We start from the raw sequence: 23,578 nt of genomic DNA on the forward strand, positions 1-23,578 counted from the left end.
CACCTCTAGTATGCCAGATGCCCAGTACCACCCCTGCTACAAGCTGAAAATGTGCTGCAACGCGACGCGTTGTGAGGCTGTTTTTGGCCCCAAAAAGTGACATTTTACATTTGTCATCTCAGCCCCTCTAGCGTTCTCTGCACGTCCCTGTGCACCCAGCGAGGATGCTACTTTTCAGCCGCGGTCCGTCGTCCCTGACAACTGGACTGCAGATGTGAACGCCTCCGTAAACAAGAGTTTCACATCCCTTCTACCTGGGCTGTTGTGACAACGAAGTTGATTTGATTGATGTAACAATTAAAAATATGTATCACAGGAAAACAAACAAATACAAGTTCCTGTAACCGTGTAACCTCAGGCAGCGAAGACCACAACAGAACGAGAGAGTGTTTTTTACTGGTGATTCAGTCAGAGTGTATGAAAGGGTGCGCTCGTTTTATTGTCCACGACATTGCAAGCGGCGCGAAGGCCAGCGGACCTTGGTCCTGCTCTTCGCCCCCGAGCGCCGCAGGCGCGAGTGGCCGCGAAGAGCGGGCCAGGGCCGCGCGGCCGGCGGAGCGCCGCGCGAGTTACGAAGCCGTGGTGAATGCAATCGTTATATTTATGCCCAGGCCGTAAGGCCTGGGCAAGCCCACGATAAACGCCCGCGCAGTCCGGTGCGCATTTCCGAACGCACCCTTTCCCCACACTCGGACTGAAACACCAGTAAAAAACACCATCCCACAACAGAACAGCGAGAAAGATCACAACAACACAGCAATGTAAAGCGACAGAAGACAGACCAGAACATTGGTTTCAACCTCACAAAGGCATACAATTGAATCAGTTAATAAGCTTATAACTTGATTTAACTCTTAGAGTGTGAAAATCCTTCACACTTTCAGTGTTTCAGAGTTACTTAAAGATGGGGTGCCATGATTTTTGTCAGGTATTTTGATTATACTAGGAGGAAGATTTTTTCCAAAATAAAGTGTACAGAAAGTGTTAAAATTGTTTTTTTATGTGGCCACACCCACCAGTTCATTAAGTATGCCTGGTTGTCATGGTGGGTGGTGACCCAGCTGATGTTAGCCACACCCACAGTGTTGGCTGTATGGTAAAAGGTAGCCTCGCGTAGCCAGGCTTTACTCATCTGCGAAGAGAATAGCCTGGTGACAATATAAGGCAGAAAGCGTTTAACTTCCGCCGTGTGAGCTTCCCCGGAAGTGAGCTTCCCCGGTTTTCCCCTAACGTAACTTCCGTTAAACACAGCACTTCCGCTAGAAATCTTGGAACCAACCGGAAGGCATATTGTCTACAGGGTGAGTAAAAGGCTAGGGGCTGAGTTTATGATGTCATTAACTCAGTGTTTTTCAGTTGGGCCTTTTGAATACTTCCAGGAAGTAACCAAAAATACACAGGGAAGATAAATTTGAATATTATAACCACACCCGGTGGTCTATTAGAGTAATGTTAACTCCATAGACACATACAAAACAGAAAACGTGCAAAACTATGGCACCACCTCTTTAAGGCGTAATTTATGCTCTGCCGCAAGATTGGTGCTGCCCGCCGAAAACAGCAGAGAATAGCAGATCCACAAGGTCACGTTGCCTTGCACGTGTGTGTGTGTGTGTGTGTGTGTGTGTGTGTGTGTGTGTGTGTGTGTGTGTGTGCGCGCGTTTGTGTGTTTGTGTGTGTATGTGTGTGTGTGTGTGTGTGTGTGTGTGTGTGTGTGTGTGTGTGTGTGTGTGTGTGTGCAGAGTTCGAGTTATGTGGGAGCCAGTAGGGGCTTAGCTCCCATAGTTAAAGTCTGGGACCCCATAGTCAACAACCCCCTTCGGGGTCTCTTTTTTTCTAAGTGTGTATTTTTTTATTTATTTTTTCGTTTTCTTTTTTTTTATGTTCCATTGGAAGAATTTATATTATTTATGTTAACTAGATATACTAAATAAACATGTTAGACAGTAAGACTAAACAATGACATCACACCGTTTAATCCTACTATTAATTTTATTATTATAAATCAGGCGCATTTAATGTGGGGTGTGAGTCTTCCTTTACCGTCCGGGTTATAACACACTCGCTGCAATGGTTCCTACTTCCTACCTTTCCCCTAACCTCGCCTACCAGGCTTTCTTTCCCCATAAGCTAGGAACCACTGCGTCGAGTGTCTGTTCTAGCCACGGCCCGGACGGCAAAGGAAGGCGGACACTCGGACAGCAACAAACAACCAAACAACGCTGTCTTGTGAGCAAGACTGTAGCCTGTGCCCGTGACATTGTTTTTTTTAGTAAATAAATATGAACCCGACCCGCCTTGTTTTGAGAAAGAAAAATACCCATTTTAGCCGACTTTATGCTACCAGAACGGGAACTTTTGGCTGGATGGCTCAGAGCTCAGATCATCAGATGGAGGAATTGGGAACTGGAGGCTGAGCAATAATGGTGAGTTAATATGAACAGAAAAGACTGCCTGGAGTTGTCAACATAGCCAATGTGAAGCCCGAATTAATATTGTGAAAGGAAAAATATGATTTAATATAGGAAATACCCGTTTTAGCCGACTTTATATCCGCGAAATACCCGATTTAATATGATTTAATATAGGAAAGTACCCGTTTTAGGCGACTTTATATCCGCAATTACCCGATTTTTTTTCACCGCCGCCTTTGGCGGCGGCGAAGGGCCCCCAGAGCCCCCAGAGCCCCCAGAGCCCTATTCTGGCGGCGCCTTCGGCGCCGCCAGAATAGGGCTCCCATAGCTCTGTGGGTATAACTCGATCACTGTGTGTGATCGAGTTATACCCGCCTTCGGCGCCGCCAGAATAGGGCTCCCATAGCTCTGTGGGTATAACTCGATCACTGTGTGTGTGTGTGCGTGCATGTGGACTCATGTGTATGTGTTCTCTCACCTCATGTTTGGGGCATTTGACGGAGAAGTCATCGTCATGGAACGTACAACCTATAAGAACACAGAGACACAGACATGGAGACCAATGAGTAGAGAATAGGTAGAACTAACAACCTATAGGAACACAGAGACACAGACATGGATACCAATGAGAATAGAGCAGGTAGAACTAACAACCTATAGGAACACAGAGACACAGACATGGATACCAATGAGAATAGAGCAGGTAGAACTAACAACCTACAGGAACACAGAGACACAGACATGGAGACCAATGAGAATAGAGCAGGTAGAACTAACAACCTATAGGAACACAGAGACACAGACATGGAGACCAATGAGAATAGAGCAGGTAGAACTAACAACCTATAGGAACACAGAGACACAGACATGGAGACCAATGAGAATAGAGCAGGTAGAACTAACAACCTACAGGAACACAGAGACACAGTCATGGAGACCAATGAGAATAGAGCAGGTAGAACTAACAACCTATAGGAACACAGAGACACAGACATGGAGACCAATCAGAGAGATAGCAGACACAAGTTATAAGATCTCAGACTGCAGACATTCAGTGTGCTAACTTCATTCAGTTATAGCTACTTGCTTGGAATGGGAAATAAATCGTAACTTTTCAAAAGAATGTTAACATATCCTTGGGCGGTACCACCTCCAAATTACGGCACTTCCACTTAGACACTTGAGCAGCTAGTTTCTTGCTCGGTGTGTTTATAGTAGCCTGGTTTCCAGCCTGTTTGTGCTCCGTTCGGCGATTTGTTTTCTCTCTCCGCATCACAGTCTGGGGGGGATTCATTTGACTCGTATTTCAGGAACAAGTTGTGACGTAGGTGTTGTCGTTAAAATAATTAACCTATCACACAAAGATTTGGCGGCCCCCCTGTAGTAAGTCTGAGGACCCCCTAGGGGTCCCGGACCCCCTGTTGAAGACCCCTGCTCTATGGAGCAAACAGCGGAACGGAAACCTTTCCAAGAAGCCCTTCAATGAAAACCCAACAAGATTCTGTCCCCAAGTCATGTTTACAGCGTCAGCAATAGCTTCTGCTGATGTTTCTTAAGCGATATAGTTCTCTGGGTCAACTTTGCAGATATGACTGCATGCGTCCAACCACGACTAACTTGTACATACGGTATATTAGCGTGTTCATCGTCAGTGCCCATGTGACAGGTCAGATTCTGTTGCTGGTGCCCACGCACACAGCATGCAGTCACATGTAATGTACAGTACAGTACAGGTACAGTATGCCGCATGGCTATTCTTGTACCAAGCATCTCTGCTGACCTACAGTAAGTGGATGCTTTCACTATGCTGTACACATCTTTACATAAGATGTGTGTTACATTTCAGTGTGCGAGCCTTTATGATGTTTATGGGGCTTTCATGCTGTTCTCTCGCACCTCTTTTCAGCCCTAATAGTAAGCCTGGAGTTTAGAGCACAAACTTCCCTACCTCTTTAAAGGAGAATTTCAAGGGAAAAATGCTTTTCTACCTTTTAAAAGTGTCTTTTTGGTCATCAAAATGATGGTCCAGCAGTTATTTTTTTCAAAAGAAGCAATATATTCCAATTTGTCCTACCCGACCAGGGCTCCATACAGGACCACTTCATTCAGTAGTGTAATTTGTATAGGGTTGATGGGTTTTAAAAACCCAAGGGTCCCCCCTACTGGCAACAGTGTTTTTCTTAAAGGGCCTACACCATGCTTTTAAAACTATATTTTTTGTATAAATATATGCTCAAAATTGAGTCTAAAGGTCCGTACACATAGAGGGCGAATTGGCGAATAGCGAATTAGCGTATTATTCGCCTTTTGTTTAAAACCTTATAAAGTCAATGGAAGCATCCACACCAAACGCGAATTTCGAAAAAGCGAAAAGGCGTCTGTTTTTTATTCGCCCTTGTGTCGAATTAAGCGAACGTTCAAAGGCGAATTCCTCTCTCTCTCTGTATCAAAGTAAGCTCACTCTACCCTATTTCAAGAGAGAGAGAGAGAATGGTGGAGGGACCTTCACGTTACATTGAGGCCGAGGGGAACAGTGTCGTTTTCCTTTTCCGTGTCTCATCTGCGTGGCTGCTTGGAAAAAGTAGCCTACTCGAATGTCTTACTGGTAAAAGCATGGTTTATGTGTTTGTTATTGTAGGCTACTTTATATCTGCAAAAAGACTAATGTTTAAAAATAAATCGCTGGGTATTAAATAGCCTACAATAGGATCCGAAATGAGTCGATTAGAAGGAAAGTACTGGAAATTCGACTCAAGTACAAATACCTACAAGTACAGGCTACTCAAGTAAATGTACTTTTAGTTACTTTACACTGACTTTCTTTTTTTACAGACCGAAATCCTTTTATTTCCGAGAGACCCGACCATTTAATCATTATTAAAACCCTCTTTCATGTAACTCACTGCAGCCGTGCAGCGTGCGCTGTTAACTGATTGACAGGCAGAAGAAGGCTACCAAGGAATCTATAATATTAAGATCGAAACAAAAGCCAGAGATTAAAAGGAATACTTTTAGGCTATTTTCTAACTACAGAGAGGTAAGTCATGGTTTAACTTGTACGCGGTCGCGGCTGCTTTCTCATCATTCTGGCAGCAGGCTACGCATCACGCATGCATTACGCACGCACCAAGATCTTTCCCCCTGCTGTTAAACTGATCCTAGACCAGCATTATCATCTCACTGTTACACAGCCATTCATCTCGCTGCCTCACGGCTAACAGACCATGATCCTAGGTCAGGCCAGCCTAAACACAGCACACACGTTAAACAGAACTCCAGTAGTTCGTTCCTTATAGCGAACGCCAGCGCGCGCACACACACATTGATTGATTGCTTTACAGTTTGCATAAAAAAGCAGAAAGTACACACACAGTACGGGTCCTCTTGGGTCCTCTCGGGTAATACACATAATGATTGACAGCCCCGTATTCCGAGGGTGATGCGGCCATTCCGACCCGGCTTTGATAAAACACTGACCGACCCTGTCTACTCTGCCCCCGGCCGGAGCTGAGGGGAGGGGGAATGGAGAACGCGTGTTGTCACTTGTCTCTTCTGTTCTTTTTCTTATTTAATAGGCTAACAACCACGGCCAGGTCTCATCATCACTTGAGGATATGGTTTCCATTGTTTTATTTGTTTCCCTGTCTCCGTTCTCCTCTCTCTCCTTTCTTCTCCTTTCTCCTGTGGCTATGCAGGCAGATATCGCCCCCTCGTTTTTAGGCGAATTAAGCGAATATTCTATGAATATTCGCGTCGCTTTTTGGTGTGTATGGAAAAGGGCGAATTCTTCGCCTTTTTGGTTCGCTTATTCACGTCGCTTTCGCTAATTCGCCGGTGAGGACATACCTTTAGACAGGTTTTAACCCTCAACAAACACTCTGACCATTCTTTTTGTTTGTTCTAGCTCTACTATAATGAGGCTCTCCAGCTGCAGTACCAAAACGGCCTCTGTTTGCTCAGGGGCGCATCTAGTGGGGTTTTTCCAGAAAAAAGTTTTTTGAAAAAAAAGAAGTTTTTGGAAAAAAAAAAAGTTTTTGAAAAAAAAATTGTTTTGAAAAAAAAAATGTTTTTGAAAAAAAAAACAAAAAAAAAAACGCGTGTGACGTCACATGCGTCAACTCTCAGAACAGCACTGTTCTGAGAACCCGTGGAAAGCTTTTCATCTCTGTCTTCCCAAAACCAGAGAAAGACAATGTACAGAAATAGGACTTTGTGAGGATAGAAGGTGCCAGTGGGACCCCAAAAAAAGGTTTTAAAATAGAAAAAGTGAAAATTCATGGTGTAGGTCCTTTAAATACATTTTGTTTTCAATAATCTATGGCCCCCCTGACAGCAGTACAGTGCCCTTTTGATCTGAAAACCCATGCGGAATCAAGGTCTAATTTCACCCCTGACTTCATTCAATCGTTATTCTGGTTATTTTGGTTGCTTGAAAGTGCTTTTTTCACTACATGCCTAGAGTCTGGATCCATCGTTTGTTCACATCCGGCTCCGCCATTATTGCCGTAAAGCTGTGAACTTTGAACTCCCGTTGAAATCTCGTCTCTCGCGGGACTTCGGTTGTAATGCAAGCAAACAGGCTCCGAAAGAAACACACAAGTGAAAATATGGAGATGGGATCAGCAGCGATATTTAAACCCATTTAGACCTGGAACGCATTTGCGTCACGTTAGATTTTAAATGCTTTAACCATTATGTTATGCTTTAACTAGTGAAAGATTGCAGATATACCAGCTCACAGCAGCGCGATCATGACAATTTGTGCCAAGTCTTTGAATATATTCACCCGGTTCTATAAATGTCTTCTAAAGTTTTTTTTTTTTTTTTTTTTTTTTAAACTCATGTTTCTATCATTCATCAGTGGTTCTCAAACCTTTTCATGTGGAGGACCACCCAAATTACAGGGACCCCCATCTCAAACCCCAGTGGCAAAGATTTGAGTTACAAAGGTTTGCTTTGAATATGGTATATGAAGAAACAGCAGATCTACAAGCGTGTGAGCTTGTATATCTGCTATTTTTTGATATCTAAAGTATAAAATAATTCCAAGTCGGAATAGTGGGTTCAACTCCATGTGCTTTCAGTCGCTCCCCCGTGCATGTGAGAATGCGCACGTGCACGTCACCGTGCACCCGTGCTGGCTGGCACAGACGTGTGCTACAACACAGCAGAGTTGGACCGTGTTATCTCTGCCGCTCCACGCTGGAAGAAAAGTCCAATTGTTCAGCGTTTGTAAGCCTCCAAACCACAGCGTCTGCGAGCGCCCGGCGTTCCCGGAACATTCTGGCCTGTCGCCGCGAGACCGAGCAGGTGCACGGCGCCGTGCACGGCTTCCTCTGTTGTGTGTGTGAGTGTATATGTGTGTGTGTGTGTGTGTGTGTGTGTGTGTGTGTGTGTGTGTGTGTGTGTGTGTGTGTGTGTGTGCGTGCATGCGTGCGTGCGTGCGTGCATGTGTGTGAATGTAGCGTACGTCGCATAAGCAATTTGAATGAAGAGACGCTATAGAAATGCAGAGAATTTATAAGAAATTGACGGGAAGGAAGCATTGACGCGATCACGCATGCACGCTAGCAACGAACGCACGCATTCCCCTATCTCTCACTTATCATCGCATTTATTCAACTCTCCTCTCCTCTCCTCTCCTCTGCTCTCTCTCTCTCTCTTTCTCTCTCTCTTTTATCACTCAATAATATTCCATCTTGATGTATTTTCCTTCTCTTATTTGAGCTCTCCTCCTCCTTCTCTCCTCTCCATTCTTTTCATTTCCTCCATTCTCTCTCTCTCTCTCTCTCTCTCTCTCTCTCTCTCTGCCTGGCCCATTTTGTCCCCCCTCTCTCTCGCTCTCACAATCCACCTTCAATTTTCCTCTCCCACCTCTCCCCCCAGGCCCCCACCCTACCTATCTTTCCTATCTCCTTAACACAAACATAGTGGTATTTGTGGGGAAGGGTCTCTTACCTATCTCCTGAGCACAAACAGTGGTATTTGTGGGGAAGGGTCTCTTACCTATCTCCTGAGCACAGACATAGTGGTATTTGTGGGGTGTCTTACCTATCTCCTTAGCACAGACATAGTGGTATTTGTGGGGTGTCTTACCTATCTCCTTAGCACAAACATAGTGGTATTTGTGGGGTGTCTTACCTATCTCCTTAGCACAAACATAGTGGTATTTGTGGGGAGAGATTACCTATCTCCTTAGCACAGACATAGTGGTATTTGTGGGAAGGGTCTCTTACCTATCTCCTTAGCACAGACATAGTGGTATTTGTGGGGTGTCTTACCTATCTCCTTAGCACAAACATAGTGGTATTTGTGGGGTGTCTTACCTATCTCCTTAGCACAGACATAGTGGTATTTGTGGGGTATCTTACCTATCTCCTTAGCACAAACATAGTGGTATTTGTGGGGTGTCTTACCTATCTCCTGAGCACAAACAGTGGTATTTGTGGGGAAGGGTCTCTTACCTATCTCCTGAGCACAGACATAGTGGTATTTGTGGGGTGTCTTACCTATCTCCTTAGCACAGACATAGTGGTATTTGTGGGGTATCTTACCTATCTCCTTAGCACAAACATAGTGGTATTTGTGGGGTGTCTTACCTATCTCCTTAGCACAAACATAGTGGTATTTGTGGGGAGAGATTACCTATCTCCTTAGCACAGACATAGTGGTATTTGTGGGAAGGGTCTCTTACCTATCTCCTTAGCACAGACATAGTGGTATTTGTGGGGTGTCTTACCTATCTCCTTAGCACAAACATAGTGGTATTTGTGGGGTGTCTTACCTATCTCCTTAGCACAGACATAGTGGTATTTGTGGGAAGGGCTTACCTATCTCCTTAGCAACAGACATAGTGGTATTTGTGGGAAGGGCTTACCTATCTCCTTAGCACAGACATAGTGGTATTTGTGGGGAAGGGTCTCTTACCTATCTCCTTAGCACAGACATAGTGGTATTTGTGGGGAAGGGTCTCTTACCTATCTCCTTAGCACAGACATAGTGGTATTTGTGGGGAGAGCTTACCTATCTCCTTAGCACAGACATAGTGGTATTTGTGGGAAGGGCTTACCTATCTCCTTAGCACAGACATAGTGGTATTTGTGGGGAAGGGTCTCTTACATATCTCCTCAGCACAGACATAGTGGTAGTTGTGGGGAAGGGTCTCTTACCTATCTCCTTAGCACAGACATAGTGGTATTTGTGGGAAGGGTCTCTTACCTATCTCCTTAGCACAGACATAGTGGTATTTGTGGGGAAGGGTCTTTTACCTATCTCCTTAGCACAGACATAGTGGTATTTGTGGGGAAGGGTCTTTTACCTATCTCCTTAGCATAGACATAGTGGTATTTGTGGGAAGGGCTTACCTATCTCCTTAGCACAGACATAGTGGTATTTGTGGGGAAGGGTCTCTTACCTATCTCCTTAGCACAGACATAGTGGTATTTGTGGGAAGGGTCTCTTACCTATCTCCTTAGCACAGACATAGTGGTATTTGTGGGAAGGGTCTCTTACCTATCTCCTTAGCACAGACATAGTGGTATTTGTGGGGAAGGGTCTCTTACCTATCTCCTTAGCACAGACATAGTGGTATTTGTGGGAAGGGCTTACCTATCTCCTTAGCACAGACATAGTGGTATTTGTGGGGAAGGGTCTCTTACCTATCTCCTTAGCACAGACAAAGTGGTATTTGTGGGGAAGGGTCTTTTACCTATCTCCTTAGCACAGACATAGTGGTATTTGTGGGGAGAGCTTACCTATCTCCTTAGCACAGACATAGTGGTATTTGTGGGGAGAGTCTCTTACCTATCTCCTTAGCACAGACATAGTGGTATTTGTGGGGAAGGGTCTTTTACCTATCTCCTTAGCACAGACATAGTGGTATTTGTGGGGAGAGTCTCTTACCTATCTCCTTAGCACAGACATAGTGGTATTTGTGGGAAGGGTCTCTTACCTATCTCCTTAGCACAGACATAGTGGTATTTGTGGGGAGAGTCTCTTACCTATCTCCTTAGCACAGACATAGTGGTATTTGTGGGGAGAGTCTCTTACCTATCTCCTTAGCACAGACATAGCGGTATTTGTGGGGAAGGCTTACCTATCTCCTTAGCACAGACATAGTGGTATTTGTGGGGAAGGGTCTCTTACCTATCTCCTTAGCACAGACATAGTGGTATTTGTGGGGAGAGTCTCTTACCTATCTCCTTAGCACAGACATAGTGGTATTTGTGGGAAGGGTCTCTTACCTATCTCCTTAGCACAGACATAGTGGTATTTGTGGGGAGAGCTTACCTATCTCCTTAGCACAGACATAGTGGTATTTGTGGGAAGGGTCTCTTACCTATCTCCTTAGCACAGACATAGTGGTATTTGTGGGAAGGGCTTACCTATCTCCTTAGCACAGACATAGTGGTATTTGCGGTTGCAGCCTCGCCAACAGCAGAGGAGGGACGCCCCCACCAGCTGGCACTTGTAGCAGTCCTGGGATCAGACGGACAGACGGACAGAGGGGAGAGGGACAGACGGACAGATGGACAGACAGACAGACCAAAACACAGGAGGGAGGGAGAGAGAGAGAGATTGTTAACAATGCCTCATTACTGTTGATCATGTCTCATATTATGCTCTTTTCATTGCATTCTCATTGTATCTACCTCTCATTAAAATACAGATCCGTCTAAAAAAAACTGTAATATTGTGTAAAAGATCATGCAGATGCCATATTACCACAAATCATAACTGACTGTGTTAGGGTTAACCCTTTCTGTATTATAAATCCTTATTTTGAGTGGTCTCGTGTAATATTATAATATTTTGAGATATTTTTGACCGGTGCAAACCGCTCCTATAAGTGGCTGTGCGTGTGTCTGTAGCCTTTTTCCTCAGCGTTTTGCCATAGTAAAATGTGTGTACGTATCATGTTTGTCTAGTGATGTCATATGTTGTATGTCTGTAGCCTTTTTCCTCAGCGTTTTGCCATAGCAAAACGTGTGTGTGTAGCATAGCCTGTACATCCTAGACTCAAATCCTAGTCTGAAGATGTTATGCAAGCACGACCAGCGCTCACTTCACATTGGGTGTGATTTTTATATTCATGAGCTGTATGCCACAAAAAACTTTAAAAAATCAAAACCAAAAGGTTTTGAATATTTCACTGCATGCTCATTGGCCGGTACTGCCTTGCCCACAAATAGGGATGCCAGGTTGAAAACAGTCAGGTCTGTCTGTGGGGTTTTGTACATTTTTAACCAATGAGAACAATAGCCTGTGCCTAATAATATTAATATCTACATTGTAACCATTGGATCACAGGTTATCTTAGTCCAATTTCCTGGAAACTAACACTTTTGGACACTATAGGGTTTTTGCGACCCAACATCGACTTTATGTAATCATTAAAGCGAGGGTCTTCAACATGGGGCCCAGGACCCCTAGGGGGTCCTAAGAGTTACTATAGGGGCTCCTCCAAATCATAGAAACTTTTTCTCCTTTTTTTATATTAACCACTTGAACCATAGTGTCCTTATTCTGAGAACTTTTGCCAAAAATAGCCGATCTACAAGCTCACAACGCCTCGCAGCGGGAGGCACAACTTCGCCACTTTTCAACCTATCTTCATATAACTGGTCCTCACTCAAGGTCGAGGTGTTATTTTTATAATTTTTTTAAACGCATTGGTGTCCATTTTGGCTGACCGCACCACAGCCTAAACCACAGCCCACAACGGGAGCAGGGGGGTTTATGCAAATCCGCTTATTCCGTCGCTCCGAGAAACCCTCTTTTTTCCAGTACTTCTCTGCCGTTTATAAACACACTGATGCGAACACGCAGAGGTTACTCCATGGTAATGTTATTGTTAAGATTCTGCTCCAGTTGTTTGTGGGCTGTGGTTAGGCTGTGGTGCGGTCGGCCAAAATGGACAATATTGCGCAAAAAAAAACACCTTGTACTGTTTTTTTTTTCTTTTTTTTTTTGACAAATTAACTACAAAATAAGGTAAGAAAGACATTTAGACCGGAATAGTCCTGGATAGTGTGGGGATTTAAGGAGAGCAAATGCTAATTTCGTGCAATTTTGACTTAAAGCGCAACATTTTGCACAGATGTAGCCCAGGGCTTGCTCTGATGATTTAGCTAGGGCGCCCGAGTCTGCGATCTTCGGGGTCGCCACAACGGCCAAATTAAGTTGGGCTCCCATTGACTTTCTATACAGGAGGAAAATACCCAGAATAATTTTTTTTCTGGGTATTTAAGGAGGATCTGAGGGGTCTAACTAGGGGTGTGTCATGATGCTGAATCCATTGCAGGCATTTGTTTTGCACAAAAAACATTCAGTGGGCTAGAAATGGCCTCAGAAAACAATACACGTATGGGTGAATATTCATGTTAGTCGGAGGCCTTAGGGTTTTTTTTTCTCGTGCTAATCAGCCTAAAAGTGCAAACTTTTGCACAGATGTAGCTCAGGGCATGCTCTAATGATTTAGCTAGGGCGCCCGAGTCTGCGACATTCGGGGTCGCCACAGCGGCCAAATCAAGTTGGGCTCCCATCGACTTTAGTGATGAAAAGTGATGAGTCATCACTTTTCAGAGTTCTGTGGGTGCTGTGGTGACCCCGAAGGTCGCCGACTCGGGCGCCCTAGCTAAATCATTAGAGCATGCCCTGAGCTACATCTGTGCAAAATTTTGCACTTTTAGACTGATTAGCACGAGAAAAAAACCCTAAGGCCTCCGACTAACATGAATACTCATACGTGTATTGTTTTCTGAAGCCATTTCTAGCCCACAGAATGTTTTTTTGTGCAAAACAAATGCCTGCAATGGATTCAGCATCATGACAAAGCCCTAGTTAGACCCCTCAGATCCTCCTTAAATACCCAGAAAAAAAATATTTTTTCTGGGTATTTTCCTCCTGTATAGAAAGTCAATGGGAGCCCAACTTGATTTGGCCGCTGTGGTGACCCCGAAGGTCGCAGACTCGGGCGCCCTAGCTAAATCATTAGAGCAAGCCCTGGGCTACATCTGTGCAAAATTTTGCCCTTTAAGTCAAAATTGCACGAAATTAGCATTTGCTCCCCTTAATCCCCACACTAGGACGGACACATTTTGGTGCTTTTGTCCCTGTGTTGTATTACAGTACATGTACAGTATGTAGCAACTTTATAGTATTTTTATATATTTTTTATTTTATTTTTTATTTTATATTTGATATGTTTTTCTGAAAGTTTTCTATGAAAGACAAAGGTGTAAACTATCAAATAGTTTTGGAATTTTGTTTCTAGCTGCTACAGAGTAATAGTAATAGTTTCCCAGAAAAATAGGGGGGGAATTTTCAAATCGGACTTAGGCCTAAATGGGTTAAGCTATGGTTACCGTTTGGGTGGCGCTTTGGGCCGCCTCCTTCAGGCCGTACAGCCTCCCAGAGACCATCACCACGCCCTTGGTCCAGATGGCACAGTTCTCATGAGCCCAGTGCTCGCTGGCCTCCGCCTCCACCCGCAGCCTCTGGAACACGCCGCCTCCTGCCCGCTGCTCCTCGCCCGTGGGGGTGGCACCGCCCCCCGCAGCCTGCAGCTGCCGCATCCGTCTGAACCTCTCTCGAAGCGTTAACCTGCGCGGCCCACCACCGATACCACATTCGCGGCCCCCTCTCTCCGCCCGCCTGTGTCGCCAGTGATGGTGCCCGCCGCCGCCACTGCTGCTACTACTGCTGCCCTCTCGAGCGGAGGCTTCTGTACTGCCGTCCTTCTCCGTGCCCTCCGTGCCACCCTCTCCCTCGCTCTTGCAGGAGGAGGAGGAGTCGCCGGCCGGCTCCGCGCCTACGCCACCCTCCTGGCTGCTACCGTCGTCCGCGGCCGTCTCTGGGCTTTCCCGGATGCGTTCCACGTGTCTGGACAGGATCTTCCGCGGGACGCTGTCTTCCGTGTAGTAGGGTCCGCACAGGTCCCCCAGGTCCCGGTAGTTGGCCGGCCTCCCGCACAGGCAGCACTTGAGACACGGCCTGTCGGCGAGGTCCCTGAGGACCGTGGGGCCCTGGCGCATGGCCACGGCGCGCGACACCACCCTGGCCACCGTGATGGGGTTCTTCATCTTGAGGAGCCTCCTTTTCCGCCGCTTCTGGAGAACCAGGGCCTCCTCGGGCCTGTTGACGACGGCGCACCAGGAGGAGAAGTCCCTGGCGTCGGTGACGCGCACGTACGGGCGGAAGGACAGCCTGGCGTCCCTGGGGAGCGGCCTGCGCCGTATCCGCTTCACGGCGACGGTCTCGGTCTTCTCCGACACCGTGACCACGGGACCCATGACGCCGACGTTTTCCTCCTTGTTTTCCTCACTCGGTTCGTTCCCCCTCTTCTCTCTCTCCTCTCTCTCCCTCTCCTCCTTCTCTCTCTGCTCGCAGCCGGCTGCCCTCACCACCGCCTCGATGACCTCCAGGGCGTCCTTCATCCCCGGCTTGGGCCCGGGCTTCTTGTGCACCTTGACGGGCTTGCCGTCGGGCGTGAGCTGCTCCGCCTGGGCCCTCCCTCGTTTCCTCTTGCCGGGGTTCGCCGAGGGTTTCCTGCCTCTCCGGGGCTTCTGGATGAGCTCCGTGCTGGCAGCCAGGGGCGCTTCTGCCGTCTCAACTTGGCTGACGGGAAGAGACGAAGCCAGCTCAGCGTCGGGGGTCGTCTTGGTTTCTTCCTTCTCCGCTTCCTCTTCCTGTTGTTGTTGTTGTTGTTGTTGTTGCTGTTCTTGTTGTTCTTGTTGTTTCTGCTCTGGCGTTTCGGTGGCTGTCGTCTTGGGTGGGTCCGTTCCCTCAGCGGGGGGCTGCTGTCCTTTCCGTCGCTTCCTCCTTTGCTTCAGGTGCATTTCGTGGTTGTTCTTAATGGCCCTCTGTTTGGCCAGCCGCGGCGTCGTCACGATCAAGCTCTGGGCCTCCAAGGCCACCTCCGAGGCGTCTGTGCTCTCCACCATGGCCCATCGCTTCCTCTTGGTCCTGGGGGGCTTGGTGCCCGCGGCCGAGTCTGGTGCCCCCGCTGGGGCGGCCGGCTGCGTTGGTTCTCCGTGGGCCCCCGCAGCCTCCTTCTGGGCCCCCGCTACCTCCTTCTGGGCCCCCACCGAGCTCCAAGCCGGGAGGACACCTGCCACCTCCGCCTTAATCTCTGTGCTTCCTGTCGTCTTGTCCCGTCTCACTCCTTCCAGCTTCACGTCTTTGTCTTGCTGCGTTTCCTCCTCCCTCGCCTCCTGTCTCACCCCGTCAGGGTCCGGTGTCTCTTGTCTCACCTCCTCCCGTTCCCGCCTCACCTCCTCCTTCCTCGCCTCCCCTTCCTCTCGTCTCACTCCCTCCTTTTTAGGTTCGACTCGCTTGGCTTGCTCTGCCTTCGGCACGTCGGCGTCATTGACTGCCGTGGACGTCTCGTCCTCCTTCGAGACGGGTTGAGACAGAACCTTACTCGATGTGTCGTCTGTCGGAGCGCTGTCTGCCTGGGGGGCTGAAGGGAGATGTTTCTTTGAACTGGGAGACGTGATCTTCTGCACCATGGCCTCGTATTTCTGCCCCCTGCCTTTACGCGGTGGGAGTACCTTTGTTTTGGTGGGGCACTGAGGGAGCGCGGCGGGGGCCTCGCTCGTGATGTCACTGTCGCCCGCGGCGGGCTGTGCGTCTTTGGTCTGGGAAACGCTCGCCGGGGACTTTTTGGGCGGCCCTCGCTTCCTTTTGGGGCCACGGACGCCCTTTTCCTTGGGCTTGGGAGGAGCCTGTTCCACCAGGGTGGTTTCAGGTGGTGGTGGCTTTGGTTTCGGCTTTGGTCCTCTCTTTTTCTTCACGGGCACCGGAGGCGGCTCCGGGCTGAGTTTCCGTTTTATCGTAAGCGTTGCGTTCTCTTCGGCTTGAATGGTTGGTGCAGGTGCAGCCAGCGGGGCTTTTGTTGAATCCTTGCTCTTGTCTGTTTTAGCAACGACACTTGGATCCTCTTCTATCCTCGGAGGCGCTTCAGCTTTCAGAGGAACATCCACAGGTTGTATTTCCGTCAGAGTTTGTGCAGGAATGTTTTCCTCTGTGTCTTTCTCTTTCTCTTTCTCTTTGTCCTTCCCTTTCTCTTTTGAAAGTGAGGTCTTTCTGGATCTGAGGATCATGTTCTTTCCATCGTTGCCCGTTGCTTTTATTTCATAGCTTTCCCGTTTAACTTCCTGGATTGCTTGTTTTGTTTCGAGGATAACTTGTTTTGATTCCTGGTTCACTTGTTTTGTTTCCTGGTTTACTTGTTGTACTTCCTGGTTTACTTGTTTTACTTCCTGGTTTACTTGTTTTACTTCCTGGTTTACTTGTTTTACTTCGTGGTTTACTTGTTTTACTTCCTGTTTTACTTCCTGGTTTACTTGTTTTACTTCCTGTTTTACTTCCTGGTTTACTTGTTTTACTTCCTGGTTTACTTGTTTTACATCCTGGTTTACTTGTTTTACTTCCTGGTTTACTTGTTTTACTTCCTGGTTTACTTGTTTTACTTCCTGGTTTACTTGTGGTAGGGCCTTTAGGCTCTTTTGTCCTCTACCCGATGCCCCTGAAGGCTGAACTGTTCCTTCTTGTTGTATGAGCTTTGCTTTAGAAACGGAGCCTTTGGGGCGACCCACTGGTGCCCTGGGGGGCACAGGGTCTACAGGAGGTAAAACATCCGCAGGCTTAGGTCCTGGTTTCGGACCAGGCTTTAGGCCTGGCTTTGGACCCGGTTTGGCTCCAGGCTTTGGCCCAGGTTTTGAGCCTGGTTTGGGTCCTGGTTTGCGTTTCACGGGAGGGTCAACTTTTAGCGCCTCTTCTGGTAAAATGGACACAGGTTTCACTACTAGTGTAGGGCCTGGTTTAGGCCCAGGTTTAGGTCCAGGCTTAGGCCCAGGTTTAGGTCCAGGCTTAGAGGCGGGTTTAGGTCCTGGTTTGGGACCTGGTTTTGCTCCTGGTTTTGGGCCTGGTTTTGCTCCTGGTTTTGGACCTGGTTTGGCTCCAGGTTTGGGCCCTGGTTTGGGCCCAGGCTTTGAACCTGGCTTGGGCCCAGGTTTTCTCTTCACATGAGGCTCGACTTTAGGCGGCGGTTCCGGTGCGTTGAATGAGCGAGTGCACATCCTGGAGCGAGAGCCCTCGGTTAAAGGTTTGGGCGTCTGTGCGGGGTCCTGGCTAGCGAGGTCCGTCTGGTCTGAGAAGAGTGTGGTTTTGGAGCGAGAGCCCTCGGTTAAAGGTTTGGGCGTCTGCACGGGGTCCTGGTGGGCGAGGTCCGTCTGGTCTGAGAAGAGCGTGGTTTTGCTGGGGGTCATGCAGGGGGTCTCTGGCGGCGGTGAGGGCTCTCCTCCATCTTCCTCCTCCTTCTCCCCCTCCGTGTCTAAGCTCAGCTGTCGGCCAATCCCCACACCGGAGGGCACAAGTCTCCTCCTACCCCTGGCGTGCTTCCGTCCAAAGGCCCGCGGCTGAGCAGACGGGGCCACAGGCTCAGGCTTGGCCGAGGGGGTCACGGCGCTGGCGCAGCTGATTCCTGGCTCCATATCCTCGTCCCCTTTCTTGGGGGATGGCGGGGTGTCAGCCCAGGAAGGGGCCGAGGGAAGGATCGACTTCCCGGGCAGCTGAGGAGAGTCTGGCTCCAGAACTTTAGCGTCACTGTGATCGATATGATCCAGAGCCTGGGTCTGGGTCTGAGGCGTTGCCTTGTCGTTGAGGGCTGAGAAGACGGGCATAGCAGACTGGGGCTGAGGAGCCGTGTCGCCGATGGGCGAGTCTCTTTCCGAAGCGTCTGGCAGAGCCACCGTCGCGGCGGTCTGCGCCATGTCTGGCTGGACGGCAGTCTCTGCAGGCGTCTCGGCGTCAGTATGAAGCTCTCCGAGAGGCTCTGCGGCAGGACTGCCGCAGAGCTCTTCAGAAGGCTCCTCTGGCTCCTCTCTGTTATTCATGTTCTCGTCGGTCGATGACTGGCTCGCGGTTGCCTCCTCGCTCTCCTCCTCCTCCTGCCTGACCTCCTCAGATGGAGGAGGGGACGGAGAATGATGCTGCTGTTGCTTTACTTCCTCCTCCTCCTCCTCCTCCTCTCTACCCCCCTCCTCCCCATCCTCGTCGCTGTCCTCCTCATCCTCCTCATCTTCCTCGTCCTCCTCTTCCTCATCTTCCTCTTCTCTGCTCCCTCCCTTCTCTGAGTTGCCGGCGTCCGAGGCCTCGTGGCGGGGGGTCGGCGAGGGGTTCTCTGAGCTGTCCTCCTTCTCCGTGGAATACTGGTCCTGTTCCAGGTCACCCCTGGAGACGAAAGGCGACATTTTGGCCGAGCTCTCCGAGGCGCTGGGAGATTCGGACTTGAAGGCCTCAGATTTCAACTCCTGTTCCGGGGGTCCCTTGGGGCTGGTGTCGGAGAGGGACTGTTCCACTGCCGAGTCGCTGGCGTCTGGATCATATTTGCTCTGGATGTCCTGGTACACAGCCTCCTCGTAGCAGTAGCTCTTCTCCATAGCCTCACTGTTTGCTTTGCTGAAGGGAGCCGGGCTCTTCTCGTCCTCCGACCATTTCTCCAGCTTCTCCGGAGAGTTGGCGGCGAGCGAGTCCTTCTCTTGGTCGGGCGTAATTTTCACCGGCACCTCCTCCTCCTCCTCCTCCTCCTCCTCGGCCAGCTTCTCCGTCCAGGCCGACTCCTCGAAGTTCTCCTTCACGGGCTCGCTGTTCCGCCGGATGTCCGGAGGGGAGTCCCTCTCCTGTTTCATCGGGCTGGGGATGGTGACGCTGGCGGGCGAGCGCTCGTCGCCCACGCTCTTCGCCGGCGTGCTCATGCCGTCTCCGCCCTGCGCCGACTGGCACCTGGGGTCGGGGGTCAGGTTGTGGAGGCCGGAGTCCCCGGAGCGGGTGGACATGTCGTCCGGGGACGTCATGGAGCAGGAGGAGACGGCGTCCAGGTTGAGGTGCGCGTTGTGGTTGTTGGCCGCCTGCGCCGGGCTCCGGCCTTGGCCGCAGTAGTAGTAGCCCCGGTCCAGCTGCTCGTCGCTGCTGCTGGAGTAGCCGCCCTCGTGGAGCTCCATGGGCAGCTGGTGGTGGTGCTGCGGGGTGGAGTACGGGTCCTGCATGGGGCCTCCTCCCCCTCCTCCCAAACTGTCTGTATAGGGCGGGCTTTTGTACTCCTTGTAATCGTCGCATCCCCCTCCCTTCTTGGAGGAGGTGGCGCTGCCGGCGCTGCTCCCCCCGCTGCTCCCTCCGCTGCTGCCTCCGCTGCTGCCTCCGCTGCTGCGCTTGGCGGCCTTCTTGTTGGCCACCAGGGCCTCGGACAGCAGCAGCTGCTGCACGTTGTTGGAGATGTTCTCCACCTGAGAGGTGAGGGCGTTCAGGCTCCACAGGCTGGGGTTGGACAGCAGCTTCTCGGAGAAGCGCTCCTTCATGCTGGGAGGAGGAGGCGCCCCCTGCTGGGAGGCCGAGGAGGAGGAGCCGTAGCCCCCGTGGGGGCCCCCACCGTGCCCCTGCCCCGGGGGCATGCCGGGCGAGGGGTGCGAGGACGAGGCAGAGGCGGAGGCCCCGGCCCCCCCTCCACCTCCGGGGGTCATGGGAGGCTGGCCGTACTGGAAGGACTCCGGGTTGGTCATCAGCGGCGACGGCGTGGAGCTGTAGGAGGGCGAGCGGCCCACGGAGCGGGCGGGGGAGTGGCTGGAGGCGGGGCTGCAGGTCTGGTAGTACTGCTGCTCCGGGGAGCGCACGGTCAGCTCCGACAGGCAGTAGTTCTGCTGGGGCTGCTGGGGGGCGTAGTGTTGGTACTTGGGGTGGGGTACGTCTTGCTGCTGGGCGCTGGGCATGCCCTGCAGGGAGGGCTGGGACTCGTAGCCCCTGGACGGGGGCTGCTGGGGGTAGCCGTAGGCGTTCTGCGGGGGTCTGCCGTAGCCGGCCTGCTTCAGGGCGCCGTGGCCGCCGCTCATCTGCCGCGCGTACTGGGAGCCCGGGGCCATGCTGTAGCCCTTGTAGCAGTGGGGCTGCATGGGGCCGCACTTCTCCATGTAGGGGGCGGGCGAGGGCGAGTGCTGCGGGTAGTGCAGGTGGCTCTGCGGGTACATGAGCGGGGAGGCCTGGTGGTGGGGGCTGGTGTAGACGGGGGTGGAGGTCTGATGGCAGTGGGCCTGGGAGTGTTGGGCCAACATGTTCTGTTGGTCCATGTACTGGGAGGAGGAGCCGGGGGGCCCGCCCGCCGCCGCCGCCCCGCCGGGGTCCATGCCCCCTCCTCGCGCCACCATCTCCTGGTCGTACTGCGCCAGCTGGGCCCCGGGAGGCTCCTCCCACTTGTGCTGCTGCTGCTGCTGCTGCTGCTGCAGGTGTCCGTCAGGGCTCATGTACTGGCTGGAGTAGCTGCTGTGGTTAGCGTAGCCTTGCTGCAGATGCTGGCCGGGGGCGGCCGAACCGGGAGGCACTTTGGTCCCTCGGTAGGAGGGCTTCTTGGCTTGAGGGGCGGCCGTTCCCCCGACGGTGCCGCCGCCACCGCCACCCCCTCCTCCTCCAGGGTAGCCGGGGTAGGCCTGCTGGCCGTAACAGTCCTTGGCCGCTGCTCCTCCTCCTCCGGCCGGGGGCATGCCCGCGGAGGAGGCCAGCTGGTGGGCCTCGTAGCCCGACGGCGGCCGGGCCGGGTGTCCGGTGGCGGGTCCCGGGAGCGGGTGGGGGCCCGGGTGCGGGTGCTGGGCGTGCGGGTGGTGCGGGTGCTGCCGGTAGCTCTCCAGCCGGGATAGCTCGTGGTGGTGGGGGGACTCCCCCTGCTGGTAACAGGGCTGGTTGCTGTGGTAACCGCCGCTGCGCTCGCGGAAGGACTGCATGCTGTCTCTCTACCTCTCTCTCTCTCTCGCTCCGTCTCTCCACCTGTGGCTGTGAGCAGGGAGGGGGGAGGTGAGATGGGGAAGGGGGGAGGGGGTTGGGGAGGGGACTCTGGTGTGGGGGAAATGGAGAGACAAAGGGGGGGGGAGAGGAGGAGAGACAGAAAGTAACAGCGTTAGTGATGTTGAGCCAACCGGTGTTACTCTTCTCAACTCTGATCGCTAGTTAGTGTAGTTGCTATAGGCAACACACTATGGAGGGTATGCACATGAATGAATTTAATGGTAAATCGAGTGGCAAATCGAGTGGCAAAGTGAGTTTAACATTGTTTAACGTCACTTTTCTGTTTGTATGTATGTATGGGCTGTCAAGGCCAGAAAGTAGTTTTTTGCCACTCAGTAGGCGTTCCCGCATAACTTCCAGGTATGATGATGATGCTTCTAGTGACATCACAATACAATGTATACTATAAATAGGCAACCACACATTTGAATTCACAAATTACAATGAATTTCCAGTAATTTTGTCAGTATACTGTCCTATCAATAAAGGCATAAAAGCCCAAAAAACGAATCTTTCAAAATCATTAAAGGATCCCACCCTTAATGCTCACTCATTCAGCCGAGGCTAAATGAAATAAGCACGTGCTCATTCATAGCTGACTGTTTTCTGCTTGAAATTCCCTGTCAGGACCCAGACATATGACATGATGCAGTTCATTAGCACAACTCCATTTCACACAAGTGATTGAAATAGACGGCAGAGTACACCACTAACTTCTCGCTCGTTTCTGGGGAGCGAAAACTGCCTCTGTGTGTGTGACTGTGCGTGCGTGTGCGTGTGCGTGCGTGTGTGTGTGTGTGTGTGTGTGTGTGTGTGTGTGTGTGTGTGTGTGTGTGTGTGTGTGTGTGTGTGTGTGTGTGTGCGTGACCTCTCAACAGGCTAAAAGGATGGATGTGTTGCAGTCGCTCAAGATGGAGGGAACATCGGTGTGATGCATGATGCAGCATCTGGGCTTTGATTGACAGGGGGGGAGAGAGAGAGAGAGAGAGAGAGAGAGAGAGAGAGAGAGAGAGAGAGAGAGATAATGCACTTGCAAGTTGTGTTTGCATGTACAATATGCATAATTATGTACCCTGCTAAATTATGCACTTGCATGTGCGCAGACATGCTTTTGTGTGTGCGTGTGTGTGTGTGTGCGTGTGTGCGTTACAGATCAGTGATCTCTCGGAGCGACAAGGACATGACCTCTACAGAGACATCTGTCTTCCTGGCAAGAAAGTAAGACAGTCTGTCCCCAACAGACAGTCTGTCCCCAACAGATTAGTCTTGTGTAGCCAGACAACTATTCCACAATCTCCGAATACTATCCTATATAGAGTCTGGAACTACAGCTCTAAAACGGCGAGTATCAGAAGTAGCCACTGCTGCACTGAACTGTAGTCCCATTGGAAACATAACAGAAACACACTAGCACAGACAGAGTCATTCTAATGAACTGTAGTCCCATTGGAAACATAACAGAAACACACTAGCACAGACAGTCGTTATAATGAACTGTAGTCCCATTGGAAACATAACAGAAACACACTAGCACAGACAGTCATTATAATGAACTGTAGTCCCATTGGAAACATAACAGAAACACACTAGCACAAACAGAGTCATTAAAGAACTGCAGTCCCATTGAAAACATAACAGAAACACACTAGCAGAGACATAGTCATTATAAATAACTGTAGTCCCATTGGAAACATAACAGAAACACACTAGCACAGACAGAGTCATTCTTTTTTTTTCTTTAAATTTTTATCCCACGATTTTTGTAACCCATTTTCTTTTTCACCCGGTGCCAAAAGCTGTGATCCTGGGCTCTACTCTCCCTCTGCCAACCTGGGGAGGGCCCCGAACTGAGCTCATGCTTCCTTCAATGCATGAGGAGTGAGCAGGCCGCTTCTTATCACCTGACAGGGGGAGCTTCCCCGGTTGGACGTAGCGCGTGGAAGGAACACGTTATTCCAACCAGTTCCATTCCCCTCCATCAGGCGCCCCGGCTGGCCAGGGGGAGGCTTTATAGAGACCAGGATTACTGCATGTTTTTGTGAGGGTATCTACCCTAGGAGACACGGGGAGAACATGCAAACTCCACACAGAAAGGCCCTTTTGCCAACCCCACCTAGGGTATGGGCACTGATGACGCGGAGGAGGGAACACGCCCCCAGCACCCACAGTGTCCCCCGGCGGGAATCGAACCCAGGACCTTCTAGCTGTGAGGCGACAGCACTACTGACTGCGCCACCGTGCCCCCCAGACAGAGTCATTCTAATGAACTGCCGTCCCATTGGAATCATAACAGAAACACACTAGCACAACAGACAGAGTCATTCTAATGAACT

At 50.4% G+C, this 23,578-nt stretch overlaps 1 protein-coding gene across 1 annotated transcript in view; it reads right to left on the reverse strand.

The window, feature by feature from the left end:
- rai1 (retinoic acid induced 1) overlaps positions 1 to 21,184 on the reverse strand; it is a gene marked incomplete at both ends in the record, with an annotated part of 30,321 nt that extends 9,137 nt beyond the window's left edge. Inside the window, 6 exons of the mRNA XM_080724526.1 lie at positions 2,893 to 2,942; positions 10,799 to 10,892; positions 13,781 to 15,032; positions 15,132 to 16,482; positions 16,936 to 17,545; positions 17,627 to 21,184. Coding sequence (XP_080580652.1) covers positions 2,893 to 2,942; positions 10,799 to 10,892; positions 13,781 to 15,032; positions 15,132 to 16,482; positions 16,936 to 17,545; positions 17,627 to 21,184 — 6,915 coding nt within the window. The remainder of the gene's footprint in view (positions 1 to 2,892; positions 2,943 to 10,798; positions 10,893 to 13,780; positions 15,033 to 15,131; positions 16,483 to 16,935; positions 17,546 to 17,626) is intronic.
- Positions 21,185 to 23,578: the final 2,394 nt, after the last annotated feature.

The sequence above is a fragment of the Nannobrachium achirus genome (genome assembly GCF_963921795.1).
Source record: "Nannobrachium achirus genome assembly, chromosome: 4".
Taxonomy (NCBI): domain Eukaryota; kingdom Metazoa; phylum Chordata; class Actinopteri; order Myctophiformes; family Myctophidae; genus Nannobrachium; species Nannobrachium achirus.